The sequence below is a fragment of the Pempheris klunzingeri genome, chromosome 21, assembly GCF_042242105.1.
Source record: "Pempheris klunzingeri isolate RE-2024b chromosome 21, fPemKlu1.hap1, whole genome shotgun sequence".
NCBI classification, from domain to species: Eukaryota; Metazoa; Chordata; class Actinopteri; order Acropomatiformes; family Pempheridae; genus Pempheris; species Pempheris klunzingeri.
Genome location: NC_092032.1, coordinates 7,259,773 through 7,277,888, shown reverse-complemented (window position 1 = coordinate 7,277,888; position 18,116 = coordinate 7,259,773). Strand labels below are relative to the sequence as shown.

At 42.7% G+C, this 18,116-nt stretch overlaps 1 protein-coding gene across 2 annotated transcripts in view; it reads left to right on the top strand.

The window, feature by feature from the left end:
- LOC139221020 (matrix metalloproteinase-16-like) overlaps positions 1 to 18,116 on the top strand; it is a 68,121-nt gene that overhangs the window by 36,956 nt on the left and 13,049 nt on the right. For both annotated transcript variants that reach the window (XM_070852923.1, XM_070852922.1), the window contains 2 exons: positions 5,571 to 5,732; positions 10,293 to 10,510. In XM_070852923.1, the coding sequence (XP_070709024.1) occupies positions 5,571 to 5,732; positions 10,293 to 10,510 (380 nt within the window). The remainder of the gene's footprint in view (positions 1 to 5,570; positions 5,733 to 10,292; positions 10,511 to 18,116) is intronic.

Sequence of the window (18,116 nt, the reverse complement as noted above, 5' to 3'; positions counted from 1 at the left end):
CCATCTTATGTAAGATATTAACTTATCATAACTAAAATTGTACGACTGTTTTGTACCTGTGATAGAATAAAAAGCCAATAAAACATAAACGCCCTTGTTATAGCATCATGAAAGATGAAACATTATCATTTAAAGCAAGATTTAAAGATTTAAAGGTTTAATTTAGAAGCGATGGCAAAGACTGACCCAGTTAGATACACTCAGATGTTTCAAATAGCCTTATTTGGACTGATATGACGCAAACATGATGGCTAATGTTTGCAAATTGTAGATAGACATTGCTGCATAAACAGCCAGTGACAATCCCTTTATTGACTGTGTGACTCTATTCTACTTTTGTTACTGTCCCTGGTTTAGCATTTTGTGCTATTGGTTATGTAAATTCCTTGAATTTTACATCTGAAAACCTTGGCGTTTATACTTGCGTAAGTTGATTTGGTGAAATGCACCAAATGGCACACAGTGTGTGTCTGTTTTGTCCTGCGAGGGTATGTTGGAAGCAGAGACAGTGTGAAAGTGAAAAGAGCAGAATGCAACCATTGTACTTTGGCTGCATTCTTCACAACGGCCACTCTGTCAAGTCAGGCACACAGCTCTGGTTTGACAGCCAGCAGTGCTCTGTGCGCCCAGGGCCCTCTGAGCCAGGCACTGAACCACTGGGCTGAGATCCTCTGGCAGCCTGTCAGTGCAGCACAACACAGCACTTCTGGACAGCTAGTGCTCTCATTGACTCACACTTTGTTTCCCTGTCTCTGCTGCCTCTCTGGACTCTCTGTTTCTCCTTCTCACTTCATGAATCTCTAACTTCCTTCAGGGTCAAGGTTGTTCTGATTTCTGATGACGTACCGGCTCAGAGAAACAACATCCAGTGTCAGTATTGTGAACTTCTCCTCGGCTCAGCTGATTTCCTTCCTGTTCCTTTGCCCGGCTCTCCACTGTTGAGCTGTCAGCCGCTTTCAGGGACAGTGAAATACCTAACAACAGCGTTCTCAGCTTACCTCGCTTTTTAGTTTCTGGAAAACCAGGGCCAATTTTTGATTAAAGCTGGTCAAGGGCTGCCCTTTCATTCAGTGTTACTGGCTTTCTGCATCAGCAGCACCTTTGTAGCCACAGATTCATGAACTTCATGTGTGTATTATGGTGGTTAGAAATTTTGATTTAAAAAAAAATTGAGTCAGCTGTAACACTGGCCTACATGTTGCACTTGCAAGTGTGTGAAAACTAATCAGCAAGTGCGCAGGGTCTAATCAGTAATAGAAATAGCAGTGAGAAATAGTAAGCTATGGTTGAAACATCCAGCTTCTGCCACGCTGCTTTTTGCCACCTCAGGAAAGTTCTTTAAACCTTATCCACTCAATTATCCATATAATTAAATGGTGTTATGTACCACTGCCCCACTGGCCAAGAAGGTGTTAATTGCAATTTCAGGAACTTCCCTTCCATAATGAACACCCTTTTGTATTTACACCACCACGCAGCACTGTTTCTCCAAGTTTTTCCAAGAGCATTCCTGAAAGCGCAGCGTCAGCCACTCAGGGCATTTTGGGAGCTGAACAATGGGAAACATTGGAGGTCCTCTGGGAGAAAGAGAGTGCTTATGCTTGCTTAGACTTGGAGGACGGCAAAACAACAGCAACAAGATAACAGCGGTAACAGTCGCTGCTGTGTTTTCCAAAGAAAATGTGGAGGAGTTAGAAAATGCCCGCCTCTGCTGCGTATCCCAGTCTGTAGAGCTGGAGGAGCGAGGGTTGTTATGGCTTTGTTTGCGGGCTCTCGCTAGTTCAAGATGTTGCTGTGGTGTTAGGGTCGCAGGGGTTGATGTGTTTTCGAAAAAGGAAAAAATGTTCCCTTGGTGACGCCGGTAATTCGTCTACACCTGACAATAAACACAAGGGAGCGAAGGTGAACATCCGAAAGCTGACATAAGCGTTTGAAGAACAGAGACGCCAACAAGTGGACAGCCTGCTCGTCACCAATGCATGTAGCTGACACATGTCAAATGTCGTGCGAGTGAACTATGTGCGCTTGGTTAAACAGTAAGGAAGCAGAGAGGGTTACGGGCCCCCGGAGGCCCGCTCTGACAACCTGAGCTATTACACCAATTGAACAGCGGTGTCCAGGGCCCTGTATCTGATTTGTGGTCCTGTGTGTGTTTATCTCCGTGTGTTTATGTCCAAAGCCTGGTATTCCCATGTCATGTGTGCCCCCGGCCAGCAGATGGGCTGTAGCAGCAGTGGCATGTGCAGGGAGCCGGTAAATTATGGAGAAAGAGCAGGTAGAGGTTCCTGGTTTCTAATCACAACCCCTGTTTACTTTACTGCAACCCGGTGGGGAAGACGGAGAGAGGCACGTCTGATCATAAATCTCCAGCGATTCCCCTCCTCCACCTCTTCCACTCTATCTTCCCTTCTTTATTTTCAGTGTTCTCCTCCTTCTCAGCTATACTATCTCATTAGCAGCAACCTTGACCTATCCTGAGGATAGTGTCTGCAAGACTGCTGCTGCCGCGGACTGCCACTGTGATCTCTGCCCAGTTAACATGGAAAAAAACATTCACATATTTTAGCAATTTAGCAATTTGTGCTCTCTCTTTTCAAATGTAGCTTTTATGATTAGTTAGTTGCTTGAAATGAGCTATTTTATGCTAAATTGTCGCCCAAAACTATCGGATGGCACAGATGCGAATGATGAATCACAGCATGGCGAAAATATAGGACTCGCTGTCTCTTCTCCCTCCCCCCACAAACTGAAAAAGTGTTGCCCTCAGTGGGTTATCACACAATCCCTGCAGAGCTTTGTAATGTATTTCATCTCTTGGCATTGTTTTCTTCGACTGTATCCTGCTGTTGGAAGCCGTCTCGCTCCGTTTTCTGCTTTCTTTTTTGTGATACAGCCACCGACAGGAGGGTGAGGCTACATATGCCAAGGTCAAAGGTTACACTTGTATAATTCATCATCTCCATCATCTCCATCTTTTGTGATTGCGGGAACATTGGAACATCTTACAAGATAACAAATAGCCCCTAGCCTTATCATTTTCCTCGCTTCAGTTTTTCCCCTTCTCTTTATCATTTTTTTTCCCACTTTCCCTCATGCAGCTTTCACTCCAGCCGTCCGTTCTCCTCAGTTTACCTCAATTTTTTTTTATCTTTGTATTTATCTACTCAAATCTTTGTCTCCCACTCATCTCCTCCTCCCTCCCATAACTTTTTCTCCCGCCTTCATCTCGCTTCTTTTCTCCCCTTGTACGCTACCTTCTCGCATTACCTCTTTGTCTCTTTCATCCTTTCGCTTTCTGCCTCATACCCTCCCCTGTCTTTACACACTCCACCATCCCTTGTGTAGGCTCTGTATACCTTCCAGCTGATAATTAGCCAGGCAGTACAAACTGCCTGGCCTTTGTTTGTGGCCCCAGGGCCAACAGGACGTCCCTGTCTGCCACAGCGGGACTTACATAAGCTACTGAATCAAAGTGACAACGCTAACCTCAAATGGCCCCAGGAGGCAGGAGGACAGACTCAAGATTGAGGGATGGAACGTGACAGAGATGGAAAAAGACAGATAGTCCTTCCATTTACTCATACTGCCGATGTGACCAGAGCCTCTGTAGTATCAGGAGCTGCACTGGTAAACCTTTGATGTACTTGTACTGCATTAACTAATATAACACATACTTGTGCATTTGATTTTTCTTAATAGCATAATTAGATAAATTCAATAAATAAATGCAAAACTTGCGCTTGATATCAGTGGTCTCGTGGATAACAGACCGTACGTGTGTACAATAACTGCATTAGCCTGTGTACCACACTTAATTTGACATAAACAAGTCATTGTTTTAAACTGCTTCATTTAGCACTGTTACTCTTGCTGCCATCACAGGAAATGGCCCGACAAAAGGGTCTTCAGCTGCAGAGGAGTGTGACCCCGTTTCCTCCACGAGTGATTCCTAAATCACTGAGCTGTTTCTTTCCGCTCTTTATCTCCTCTCGCTTCTCCACCTCTCTTTTTCAGCTATAAAATCCATCTCCAGACACTTGTTCAATATTCTAAGCTTGCATAAATTTTCGCCTCAGTTTCTGTACTTCTCCAACTTTTACAATCCATATATTCTCATTGGTAGCATCTGGCTGAACGGTTGAGCTTTTTCAGCAAAACCCGGGATATTAATGCCTCTTACACCCATGCAGTGGAGGGCTTTACATCAAACCTATAAAGACCCACCGACACTTATACAGTCAAATATCCAATTAAGCCATTTCTCTGCGGTAGTCTGGTCTGTAAATTCTTAAGCATTGTACTGTACCTGCTAAAAAGCCATTTGAATCACCGTCTGTATCTGCTGATGCGTTATTCATGTGACAGATTTGCGGCAGATAAGTGCCTCACTTTAGTAGGAATCGCAATGAATAAGTGATGCTCTTTTTCATTCCTGTCGAGTCTCACGTGCGATAAGAGAGAGCGAGATAGAAATGTAGGTAAAGCTGAAGAGAGATGGCGGTGGGGAGGGCATCAGAGGGTCAACCCTGAAAATCAAGAATTTTAGATCTTGTGCAAACCATTTGACCAGTCCAATTCCAAACTGCCAATCAAAAACAAAAAAATCAAAACCTTTTTTTTTCACCAATATTTTGTGTCTTTAAAAGATTTTTCATGTTGAAAGATCACACATGTCATACCATTTAATAAATGATTGGGTGGAAAAGACTTTGAAGTACAGTAATGACATTTATATTGAGGCGTTCGATGTCTTCTTGGAATCAGAATAATGGCTTCCCACAGCCAGTCAGTGTACTATTATAAATTATACATAAAACATTGCAGTCTAACCCTAATTGTATACCCACAGGTTTCTCAACAAAGATGATGAGTTTTTTTTATGGGTTGGATTCGACATCTTGGCAAAACATCAGAGAGGAGTGCTGAGGAGGAGTGGGTTTTGTTGTTGTTTTGGTTGCCAGTGACGTAAGTTGAGGAACTTGAATGGGACAAGAAGGGGTGGCTTTAGATCCCAAATATCCAAACCTAATACGCTTGGGATTGAGTTGAGGCTTGGCTGTCAGCCACAGAGGGTTTCTGAGTCAAAAGTTCAACCCAATGTAGTCATCGGCTTACCACGGCTCTAATTACAGAGTGCGGGGTTTTCTATGCTCTGCGAGGGGAAATGTGTGTGTCTATATGCATGTGTGCATGTGTTTCTGGGTAATATGTCCCATCAGCGGCTGCGGCTCACTACATAATCCACTCATTAGGTGCGTAAGTAGTGGATTATCTATGCTCATACACACATTCATGTATGTTTGGATACATATTGCTGTGAGGACCTTACATGGACTGTTCTGTTGTCGAACACTGAACTAACCTGAAACTTTTCCCATAAACTCTGTTTATTTGATTCAGCCAGCACAAAACTTGGCTTTATTTTGAAAGAAACTGCACTGGCACTGCCAACCAGAGCAGGTGCATCTTGTGAGAGATACGAAATGCTGCAAACACATTTGCCATGGAGCACAGCAATGACAGACTGCTCTCTCTTTTTCTCTTCCCCTCCTCTATCTTTCTGCTTCCAGGTAATGATTTATTCTTGGTGGCGGTCCACGAGCTCGGCCACGCACTGGGCCTGGAGCACTCCAACGACCCCACGGCCATCATGGCTCCGTTCTACCAGTACATGGACACTGACAACTTTAAACTGCCCATGGACGACCTGCTGGGCATCCAGAAGATTTACGGTAAGGCGTTCTGGCTTGATTTAGATGTAGAGCAAATATCAGTACAGTTAAAGTCTTATTCAGTTTGTTTCATGATTTACTAATACACTGGAAGTCACACTGGACACATTTGATCCCAAAATGTGTCCCTTTTTGCCTTTCCACCTGTTTTGGTCTAAGATGTTTACATGCCTTAGTAACTATTTTCAAAATACTGGCACACCAGAAAGTCGGTCAGCAAAATTTACTCAGGCGTCTTTGTGAATATGCCGTTAATGCTTGATGACAGAATGATTACTTGCTGGGCGAGTTGGAGAACTCTAACTTATAAGCTCGGTTGCTTATAAGTTACAATAGCTTCCTTTGAAAGTCAGCGCCATCAAAACAGTTTGGTCAGTGGTGAAAATTTGACTTCACTAAAGTTGCAGATTTACTTTTGATCACGCAAGCAAATCCTCTAAATGCTGTGATTCTGTAGAAATAAACCGATTTAACCACAAATATTGAGCATTTTAAGTGCTGGTGTAACCACAGTTTCTCTTATCTGTAATGGTGTGCTTTCTAACCCAGGTCAAGCACAGATCTAAGATTAAGACCTAACCTAAAGATCACAGGAGAAGAGAGCTTCATCAGCACCTACACAGGCCTCACTGACACACATTTTGAGTAGACAGACAATGATTGTGGGGCTTTGTCTGCTCATAAAGCTGATACAGCTCTGGAGTAGGTGTATCAGAAGTGTGAAAATCAATTTGACGGCAACGGATTTATGTAAGCATCTTCATTTTTACACTCTCAAAGTTGAATTAGAAGTAGATCAGGGCGTACCTCGACGAGACCTCAGTTTAAATATATGTCGGTTGAACTGTTGTGGAGGCACTCATTTATTTAAATTTCTGAATTCCTTTGAATGTCCATGTTGTCATCCCAACCTAAGTTTGACATTTAAGCTAAGAAACTTGGTGGGAAATGACAGCATTACAGCTGTCGAGGCTGTAAACCAGTCACACTCCACGGAGGTGACTCTGGTCTGTCACATGAATGGCTGCACGCGCGCACACAAACACACACACACACACACACACACACACTCATAAACACACACAAAAGAACCTGCCATCTGCTTACATGCCCAGGGCACGTCCCTCTGGGAGTGACAGACCTGGGCAAGCGATCAAATCTCTCCTCATCCCTCTCATGTTTAACTCCTCTCTGCTGCTGCCCCACCCCACCTCCTCCCCGTTGTATCAGGAGTTGAAGGGCAGGACAAGTGATGGCAGCTCCTCTCTCAGTCTCATTTCTTTCTCAGCAGCAGTTGGCCTCCTTTTCCTTCCTTGATGCTACGGCGATGCTAGTTGTTGAGGCTAAAAAGGGACAAAGGTGGGAGCCGCTCGGTTTAGATGAATTAGAAAGTGGCAACATTAAGGCTGAATAGGACAAACGTGTGAATGAGTTTCCATGAAGGTGAGGTGTAGAAGAAGCTAGTGTAATAGTAGGAGAAAGTCAGTGGGAGCCAGGCAGGATCACACCGTGAACTGGGGGAAGAAAAAGTCTGACGGGCAGGATGAGCTTGATGTCGAGGATCAATTCACTATTTCAGTTTTGACATCTAACTGTACCGTTTCTTACCTTTGTGCTGAGGTCACAGAATAGTAGGGAAGAAATGCTGCTGCTTGCATTTATTCCTCAGATCATTTATATTTCCCCCTATAAACACAATCATTTCTGATGAATAATTAACGGCTTAAATTCCGTGGATATTTATTGGATTAAAGACTAATGAAAAATTTAAGCAGCCTGCAAGTAGTTATAATTAATAAAGACCAATAATAAAGATCATACACAAATATATAAAAGTCATGTTTTTTTAATTCCCCATGGACAAAAAACTACCTTCTCACTGAACATAATGACTTCCCAGAGAGAAGAGAATAGCCTACATCCTGTTTACACAGGCAGCAGAGTAAAGAAAGCACTCACATTACTGTTCCTGATCATACAGCCTTAACTTAAGGAGAGAAAAAGAACAGCACTCCTAATATCCCAACTTCAGGATCCCTATATGTATATACAATTCAGTGAAACTAACATAATAAGTAATTTAGCTCTTACACTGCATAATAAGTATGTTTGAGCGTGTGACAAACACACTTATTGTTCTAAATCCATAGACATATTATGCACTATGGATTTTGGAGTATTGGTATGTACTGCATAAGTGGGTGTTGTTTCACTACCACCCACAATGTAACTACATTTGTGCCATCTGTGAGCCGCTCCTCCCTCTCCTTTGTGTTTTGCATTGTCGGACAATGGTTTGGTGACTTTGAAAGACATGCAGACAGGCATTTAGCAGGCTGGGAGGGTCTTACAAATGTACTGCGCTGTACGAGGGGCATCACGGGATCTAGTGTTTTTGGATCTTGACCCATTTAAGGGATTAAAAGTCAGGAAATCTCAGCCTCTGCTGTATCGATTCTGATGTGTTTTTAACGCAACTCTTGTGAGTCCCCCCGACTACATGGACAGGGCAATGAAAAACTGCTGGATTACTTAAGGCCTCTCAGAAAGGCTCTTCAGATGCCTTTGTTCTCAATCTAGACTACTGGTTTCCATCTATGTGCCACGAAGGCTCAGGACTGCACACTTTCGGTGGAGCCATCCACCACACCAGCGTTCACTGATTCAGTGATTAGATTCCTGTTCTTTGGTTTAAAGTGTGCTAATCAGTGAAATGAGCCGCTGTAGTGATTGGCTGGGCTTTGATGGCACACGTGGGACCACCTGAAGTTCTCTGGGTCATTGGAAACAAATTAAGTGGTTTAGTGGCTAAAATTGGAGTCAGGCCGATAGAGTCCAAATCTGCCAAATGTTGTGTTTAATTCTCCTCGTCGAGGGGTTACCACGGGTTTGGTGTGTGTTTTTTGCATGTTTGTCTACATGTCCATCTGACTGTGAGTCTTCCCAGTGCTTACATAACTGCAGAGTGCTTTGGCTCCACTAATCTGGGATGTATTTCAGGGGATTTAGTTCAGTCAGTGAATGGAATCTCTCGTGCAGACCTGCTGATCAGTTCTGCGGCCTGGGAGATGTCTCGCAGAGAGGCGTCCCCTTTTTAATCCCACAATCAGCTCGTGTGTCAACTAGTGGGATTGTTTGCCGCGCTTTATTTCTTTGTTTAATTGCTCACTGTAGATCGACTCCTTCAGCTGAATGATTGGTTGCTCATTCAGCTCTTTAATCCTCTTTTCATTCACTGACTTTTAAATCATTTGTCAAGTCATTCAATCATTCATGCATAACTCCTGAATGTTTACAGTAGCTTTCGAGGTCATTATTTATATATGCCACCATTACACATTGGTGAGGGGGGGGGGGGGTCGCTTGTCACATTCAGATCTCTCATATTGCACTCATCTATTCCTGCATCTGTTGGGTTAGTTGGGTCAATCAACACATGGCAACTCATATCCTCGTTTTCACGGTTACACAGTGTGTTATTCCTGCGTCGTCATGTGCTCAATTATTCATACACACAACCCACTCTCTTGCCCTCAATGCACCTCTCTCCTCCCTTGGTTTTTCCTCTCTCTATGTCTCTCGCACTCTTTCTCTCATGCAAATCATGAATGTGAACTGACACAGAGGCATGTCTGCGCCTCTGTTCGAGAGGAAATTTTGTTTTCATCTCTACAGTATGTACATTTTTATTCTGCATGCTTTTTTTTTTTCTCTTTTATTCATCTTAACATATCATATTGTGCTTTGGTTAGCTGAATACCTAAACTTGGCACTGTATAGCTCTACCCACTGATTTTCACATAGCCTATCTTCTCATCTGTCTCTCGTGTTCTTCCTTTTGTCTTAATTTGCCTCTTTTTACTTCCTCCTTTGCCATTGTGGTCCCAGTTACAGGTGGAAAAAATCTCCTGCAAGCTCAGGTGGCTGCTGGGCTGTAATTGGCTCTGCAACAATGAAAGTGGCTCACACTAAATTTGCATGCATTTTTACATCCTTAAATGTCTGCAAGACTTGCACAGTTTAACTAGTTTTCCTGCTCACCACATCCACCCCAAATCCGGGCTAATGCAATTAGGAGAGCATGAAATTAGTATTTTTGGACTCCAGTCTCCAGTTATTAGCTGTCATAGATGTGTTTTCTGCTTTTGCCTCGTTTAAATGAATCCTTTTTGGCTATTACACGCATTTGCTTTGTTGAGAGTTAGATTGATTGACCACTCTTTTGTCTGTACAGTAAATGTGAAGCTAGAGGCAGCAGCTTGTTAGCTTAGCTTAGCATAAAGACCAGAAACAGGGAGAAACAGCTAGCCTGGCTCTGTCTCAAGGTAACAAAATCCTCCTACCAGCACAGCTAATGTTCGCTAATTCCACACTATGTTTTGCTTGTTTAATCCGTGGTTTGCTGTAATTGTTGCTCAGTATATAACAAGGTGTGTTTCAAATTACAACAGTTGCCCCCAGAACTTTAGTCAAAAAAGGTTGGAATTTCGGGTTGCAAATGGTACATTGCAAATAAATGTATCACATCAGGTGAAATACTTTCCCTCTGACTTCTTCCAGGGCCTCCTGATAAGATTCCCCAGCCCACGAAGCCTTTGCCGACGGCGCCCCCTCCCCGCTCCCATCCTCCTTCAGACCCTCGCAAGCCAGACAGGCAGACACGACCCCCGAGGCTGCCCCCAGGAGATAGACCGTCCCACCCCAACGCTAAACCCAACATCTGTGATGGAGGCTTCAACACCCTCGCCATACTTAGGAGAGAGATGTTCGTCTTCAAGGTAAGTGAAGCTCCTGTGATGGCAAAACAAACCCCGGGCGTTTTCACAATTTGTTTATTCTGGGGAGCCATTTTGAACCCTGGAGCTGTTCTACCCCAAAACTTGGATCTCTTTGCAGTGCGAGGGCCAGGCGTCAGTCTTTGCAAGCCAAACAAACTTTGGAGACCTTGTTGGAAGTGTAGTTTTATTCTGTATTTCCAGACCAAGAATATATTCGTGAGAAAATCCCCTCCTGTATGAGATTTCTGACTATAACTTAGAACTTAATCAGCTGACACACGCAACAAAAGAGCAGCTCATCCCTTGACTCACACCGATGGAAATGGCCTGTAGGTTTGAAAACATCCTGTAAAGAGAGTTTGCAAAAGAGCTGCAAGGATTACCTACATATACAGAGGGAGGGGGGTTTCCTGCTAATCTGTTACACCTTCAGTATGTGTATAATGTGGAAACGGCTCATATAAATGTAATATAAATCATTTGGTTGAGCATATTTTGGTTTTCTACATATTAGTAGAAAAGTTGCATGCAAGGAGAGAAAAGTTTGAGGGTGTGATCATAGCTTGTAGAAATATGGAGAACTCGGTTATCTTAAAACTAGCACCTGTGTATTTTATCGCATAATTAAAGGAGCTATTATGTCTAAAAGGAGCTCTTTCCTGGTTACCCAGGGCCAGTTGAGCAAGAATTTGGACAAAATGGATATTGTACCAAGAGAAAACCCCCATGCTATTCACAGTGCAGCACAGTTTACCTTTCTCCCATACAGCCTGGTTTTCATTCCTGTGCGAGAGAAAAAAAAGTATACATGTCCTCTAATGCATCTTTATCCTTGGTCTAAGCTTGTGAGCACAAGACCATGGCAACATGCAGTAAGGAACAGAGAAAAACCTTGGGGCAACACAAAGCTGTCCTGTGTTCTCCACAGAAAGGAGAAAGAGTGCCTCAGATGCTTTATGTGAGTGTGACTGTATTTTTCTGGGGATATAAATAGATAGTATTCAATAGTTAAATAAGAGGCTTGTGGAGCCAGGGGAAAAACCCTTTCTGTCCTCTCTGCCCCCCCCTCCTCTGAGTGTGTTCTTTACACTTGAACAAATAAATCTGGCTTGCTACCTGTGAAGGTGTTTAACCCAAATCAGACTCAAAGCTCACGTTGTCTCTGCTTTTTTGGTGGAAATAGTATCTGCTTGTCACAATAGTCTAAATGCAGCCCCAGTCTCTTTTGCAGTAGCTCCTGTCAACCCCCATTAGTCTCAGGGCAGCGGCCTGCTCTGATGGAGTGATGAGGATCATGGGATTTCTGCAGGGCTCAGAGGTACTGCGGAGACAGAAAGGACATTCAGCAATCAGCCAACCTTTTTATGAGTTTCAGAAGCAAAGGATACAAGGCCAGTTAGGCTTTAAATGTGTCTAGTGCATCCATGGCTTTGAAATTGAATTGTCTTGGCACTACTTAAAAAAAAAAAAAAATCATTTCTGTAGTGTGAGCATGCCGGTCCCTCTACTTTTATTTGTCACAACTACTCAAACACCACTTCGATGTTGCTTACAGCTAACCTGTTTATTGAGTAAAATCGAATCATTTTTCCGAGCTTTCCTTTCACAGAGAGCAGCACTGTCAACAGCCGTCTTCCAGATAACTGTCTCTTTGGAAGGTTTATTTGTAAGGATTGCTTTGATTTGTTTTGTTTTTGTATTTATAGTTGAGACAATTTCACCATATCTGATCACTTTACTGATTTTAGGATGCTTGGAAAAGTGCACCAGATAGGCATCCCTTTGTTTTGGTGCAGGAAAAATTCATTAATTCTCCATCCAATCTGACAGATCGTCTTACAGTGAAAGCACAATCGTACAAATCCCCAAATAAACGTGTGCAGTTCATCGTCCCACTTAGTGATTTCAGTTTTTTCACAACTTTTTAATACATTCTATATTTCATAGTTGACATTGTAGAGAATAGTTGATATGACTTGCAACAAAGGTCCCGAGCTGCAGTCTGCGTTTTTATTAAAGCTTGGTCACATTACACGACTTTCACAGTGGTCAGGTCACTGTGCTGTTCACACTACACGACTCTCTGTCTCGTAATCTGGAATCTGGAAGTCGTTGTGGTTTGCACGCTACATGACTGATCAGCGACAGGTCCCACATAACAACACCTTCCACCAGGACGCACCCTTTGACGAATCTGTCTGATCTCGAAACAACATTTTGTCACGAAAACACACATGAGAAGAACAACATTTTCCCCATATTTTTTTTGGTCTAATAATTCTGCTGAACTTTTCTTGTAGCCGTGTTACAGGTATTGTGGCGTTGCATGTGGTTTCTGGCTGCCGCTCCGGTCTTTTCTTTTCGACTCCTCCTGTTCCCCAGCCTGTGTCTCTGGCTATAGCTGTAACTCACCGCCTGGCTCCCCGACTTATCCCCAGCACAACCAAATAATTAGCCAGTTTGATATCTTTGTGCATCTGCAAGGCATTGGCGAGCTCTCAGTCAACTGCCGATTTGCAAGCACGAAGCGTTCTGATCTTGGGGTTTTTGTTGGCGAACTGTTTTGGCAAGTGGAAAATCAAGGCTACAATCCGATAGTATGAACAGCATTAGGCACTTTAACCACTAGGCTACCAGGATGCCCCGACAATTTCTATTATAACAGAGTTAATGAGATTTGATGTTTTCTGAGAGGGAACAGCTTTTTAGCAACTGAGTAGAAAAGCAACAAACATTTTGGCGTTAATTCAAATGTAACTGCTAGTATTTCTTTTGTATGGCACTTACACTTTTGTACAAATAAAGATTACAAAATTAATGTTTTATGTATGAAAGGCTGCCACAGTCTTTAGTCTAGTGTGCAAAATGAGTTTCTAAGCACTCTTTGGAAGCCAATCCACAGGGGCCTCCCTTGCAAAATGCTTTTCAGCATAAACTGCATGGCTCCCCCTCTTTGTTTAAACTCTCCACTTATTCCAGCCAGCTTTCCAATTAATACTGTATTTTCAAAAAGAATGCACATCGTTAACCGCCTAAGGAAAGGGTCAGTGAGGTATGACCGTATGCATCCTCAGTAGAGCAGTGTACGGTATGTTCTGTGTAGGTGAGTGGAGCATGGAGGTGTGCATTCAAATGCAACTCAAAAAGCAACCGACATGTAAAGAAATTAGCCCGAAATGTCTGTAATCCACATTTAAGACTGTGTGACATGAAAGTAAAAAATGAAAACTGAAGTTTTTTCAACAGCAAGCAGAATAAGTATCTGTAATTGCTCAGGTGGGCATCACTCGAAGTGAGGAGGGTTTTTGGCTCCATCATTTTAAAGGCTGTGATGAATGTTTCTCTCTGTTGGCCTTCAGAAGTAGTACCAGCTCACATTTTTTCCAAAGGTGTAGAGGAGTGCAGGGGAAAGACTGACGGAGAGGGGCGATTTGTTATTGAACACATGTAAGTGCAGTTGTAAATCCAATGTGTTCACATCATTAGGACCACCAGCAACATTATGACTCATGATGATTTGCTCACCCTTCTTCCTAATCCACGTCTCAGCCAGTGAATCAAATGTGTTCAGTACAGTGAAATCAATAAGGGATCACTGGTTTGACTTGGATTCACTGTGGAAGTGTGTTTCACAGGAGGAGCAGGTGGTCCTAATATTTCTTGATTCTCAGCGAGTGCCGTGCCAGTTTTCTCCAAGAAGACTGAGGTATCATGTTAATGGTTTCTTTTCTCCCGGCAGATGAAGCTGCCCAACAGTAAAACGGTTGATCTGGAATCATAATTATCGATGTTTGTGTTACTCCAGAGCTTGATATAATCCCTTTAAAGCATGCCAAGGCCCACGTATTAGACTGTGCACCGGTTAAAACGATGGCTGACAGAAAAGGCACGATTTACAGCTTCTTGATTCAGTTCTATATCTTGTTACTGTCATTTATTATGGCGATTTCCCCTTTTTTTTTTTCGATTATTCGATTGACTTTGCGCTTGGTTACTTCATGCTGTAGGTCCTTTTGGCCTGCAAGGCTTGGCTATACTCACCAGCTGCCTTGATTGTTTTGGGAGAGGTGAGTTAAGTAGATGCCAAGTCATTATAGCAGAAATCTCGGCAGTCTCTCAGCCCCCGAGGTCCACAGGTGGTCTAGTAATGCAGAGTAGGGGAGAGACTTTACTGATGAAAAACACTGCGAGCACTGAAGTTCTCTACGACGCAAATGCTGCATTTATACTGCTGTAACATATTAATGTGAAAGTGAATCATCTTGTGCTCTTGTTTACTCTTACTTACGAAAATTCAAACCCATATCCAGCTTTTGCAGTACAAGAACCAAACATCTAGATCCACATTGTCAGCAGTTTAGCACAGGTCAGAGTTTGGGCTTCGTTTGAGTGCAACCTGTTCATTTCCAAAAGGAAAAATAAGGCAAAGGAAAGAGTATCACGGTCAGTTACATTTGTACATCTACAGTCCTCACTCATGCCACATCTCTGATGATAACAAAACTCTGGATGTGATTATTCCTGCTCGTGTGTTTCCTGCCTTCAAAAGTATATTGAAGTCTACATGTTTGTAGATTGCCTCCACAACTATTCACATGTAAATAGAACATTTTGTCTCCTGGATATTTACAATATATCTGATGCCAGGATTCAATAAAAGGTTTTTCCCTGTGCTAAACTTTCAGAGCCTTTTCTTATTCAAGGCTAGTTCGCGTTAATGATGTGCACTAGGACAGGCCCCTGCATCCACAAGGCTTTTTGAAAATGTTTCAAGGTTTGAAAGCAGTGGATCCTGCACTGCAACCCAGTAGCGTCTTTAATTAGTCCCCCCTGCCTCCTAAATGTCCACTTCTTTCAAACCCTACGCCTCCATTTGTAACACCGGCTTTCTGTTATAAACTTTAAATTTAAAGCCGGTACTGAGGAAAGCTGCTCTGAGAGCCACAGAAGATATTATACAACTGTTTCTTTTACAGGCTGAGTAATAATCTTTGTGGCGTGTCCTTTTAACTTCAGTGATACCAATAAAGGAGGTAAAGCAGGTTTTGCTGTTATACCTTATACATTTTTGGACTGACAAAGGAAAGACAAACAAACTTACACAGCAGAATGTTGCAGATGCACAACAGATACACACTATGTGTGATATGGTAAAATTCACTAAACATATTGGTTCTTAAGTGTTAAGCTTGGTATTGTTCCCAACAATGCTGAGAGATTTATTTGAGGCACTTAAATCTACAAAGGCAGGTTAGGAGTCATGCTTGTTAAGGTGGTAGTTTTACGGTTGATCATTTTTCTCTCCAGCAGGGTGACAGAGGGTCATTTAAGGTTCACAGATGACTGTGTATGGCCCTTCAGATCCAGTGTCACCAGTAAATGCTTCACTGAAATTACACAGCTACCACTTTTATGATTGCAGGCACTTCGGGTTCAACTTTCTACGAACCCTCAAACCATATGGTGTCTCACTGGAGACACGGAATGACTCATTCGTTTCTACGCATGTGTGCGTACATGAGCAGCGCTTTTCTTGAGCTTTAATGCAACTGGTTTTCTCCTGCTGTACCAAAAATGCACTGGACCATGACTTCATCACTTACATTGTCAGACAATGACCAGACAGCAAGTTACGGAGGGTCCATGTATTTCCCATCAGGCTCACAGTGAAGTAAAATATGGACATATAGTCCCAGACACCATTCAGCAGACGTTGAGAAGCCTGGATTTGAGCTTATGGCTTGCAGCCATCTTGTCAAATTGTAGAGCCAGAAAATCCAAACAGGGCTTTAGGGTTTTAGGCCAAACATTCCCTAAAACAACTCTGCTACTGAGAGTAAAATGTCCTGTGTTCCTTTTTATTTCTAGAGAGAAGCTTTTTCCATTGACCTCCATATACTTTACATCCATTTGAAGCCAGTTAAAGGAATTTAAAGATCCACAGATCACCACAACTTTTATGTGAAAGCATATAAGGATATATATTTTGGAAAGCAATGATTTAGGAATGGTTGTCTCCATTGTTTGGGATCAATGAATGAACACCTCATGGTTATTTTATTGACTTTACCTCTGCTCTCATTTGATGGTGCCTAATTATGATGCATGGTGTGAATGCTGAAAAGTTTGTAGCTGCACACCGTTGTGCAGATGCAATCAGAGCCTCTTGCACTGCCTGCAGATCAAAATCACACTTCCCTCGTCCGCCCGTTGTCCAGCTATCAACCTGAGATAGTCTGTAATAAAGGAAAATGTCATCCTTCTCTTCCCCCTGTTCTCCACTAGTCCTGGGTTCACTCACAAGGGTCTTGACTGTCAGACCTTCCTTTCTTGATGTGGACAGATTTAGAGCAAGGGGTTCTGGGACGCCGGAGGGTGCCTTGCTGTTCAGGATTGGGCACTTGGCCGCCGCTGTTGGAGACATGCTTTGATTCTGACATCCATTAATGAGAACACAGTGGCCAAGTGGGCAGTGAGCTGTCCACTCTTCTCAGTATCTTCTTCCTCTCCGTTACTGGGAGGAAAGAGATAGTCCCACAAGAGCAGGGTGTCTGAAAAGTGAAAAACTTAATGCCCCCAATTAGATTCATGAGCTGTTTAAGACTAAAACAAAACAGCTAATTGCAGTATCAAGTTCAGTTTTCAGACGTTAGACTTCCCACACAGTGACAGAAATACAAAGAGCCAGAATAATACCATGTACACTATGTACACTGTTTCTCTGTGCCGCTAGTCTTTATGCTAAATTTAACTAGCGACCTTGTGGGTCTAGCATAACATTTAGCATGAAGACATGAGAGTGGTATTGCTCTTCTCAGCTAACTCAGTAAATCAGTATACACTACTCACAAAAAGTTAGGGATATTCGGCTTTCAGGTGAAATTTCAGGATGAACCACCACCAATACATTTCCTGCTTCAGTTAGAATTGGTATTTTAACAGTCCTCCTCATCGTGCTGTTCACATTCTGACATCATGAGACCAAGACGACACCTAACAGTTGATCAGCAGCACCTCAACACTGGAGGCTTCAAACAGGAAGTCCTCAGACGGAGGTGTTCACTGAGCTTAGAGGGTCACAGAGTGTCATCAGGAGGTTGGAACAGTGATACAGAGACTGGAAGAGTCACAGAAAGGAGAGGAGTGGACGTCCTTTGGCCACATCCCAATTTTACATTTACCCTCGTTTACCCTCCACTGTTGTTAGATTTTCTTTCAATAAATTCTTTAAGATGAAGAAACTACCATTGCATGCTGATACTTAAATGTCCTACTTTCATGATATAATATCACTGTAGCATTAACTTTTTACATTTTCCGTAATTTCACCTGAACGTCGAATATCCCTAACTTTTTGTGAACCTTGTAGTTCCCATAATTTCATACTATTGTTCTTAAACATCACCTGCTGCATTCCATCCAGTTTCTTCGTGGTGTGAGGTGCAAAAGCATTACTTTAGGATGTTTTCTTATATCCAGCAGTTGATGTTCCATCTGTTCTGCACTCTGCTTTTATTAGCAGAAAATGTTGCGTATGAACTGTGAAGCTGCCATATTAGGATGAACAGTAATGGAAAGAAACAGCTGCAGGTTGAACCATTGCTGC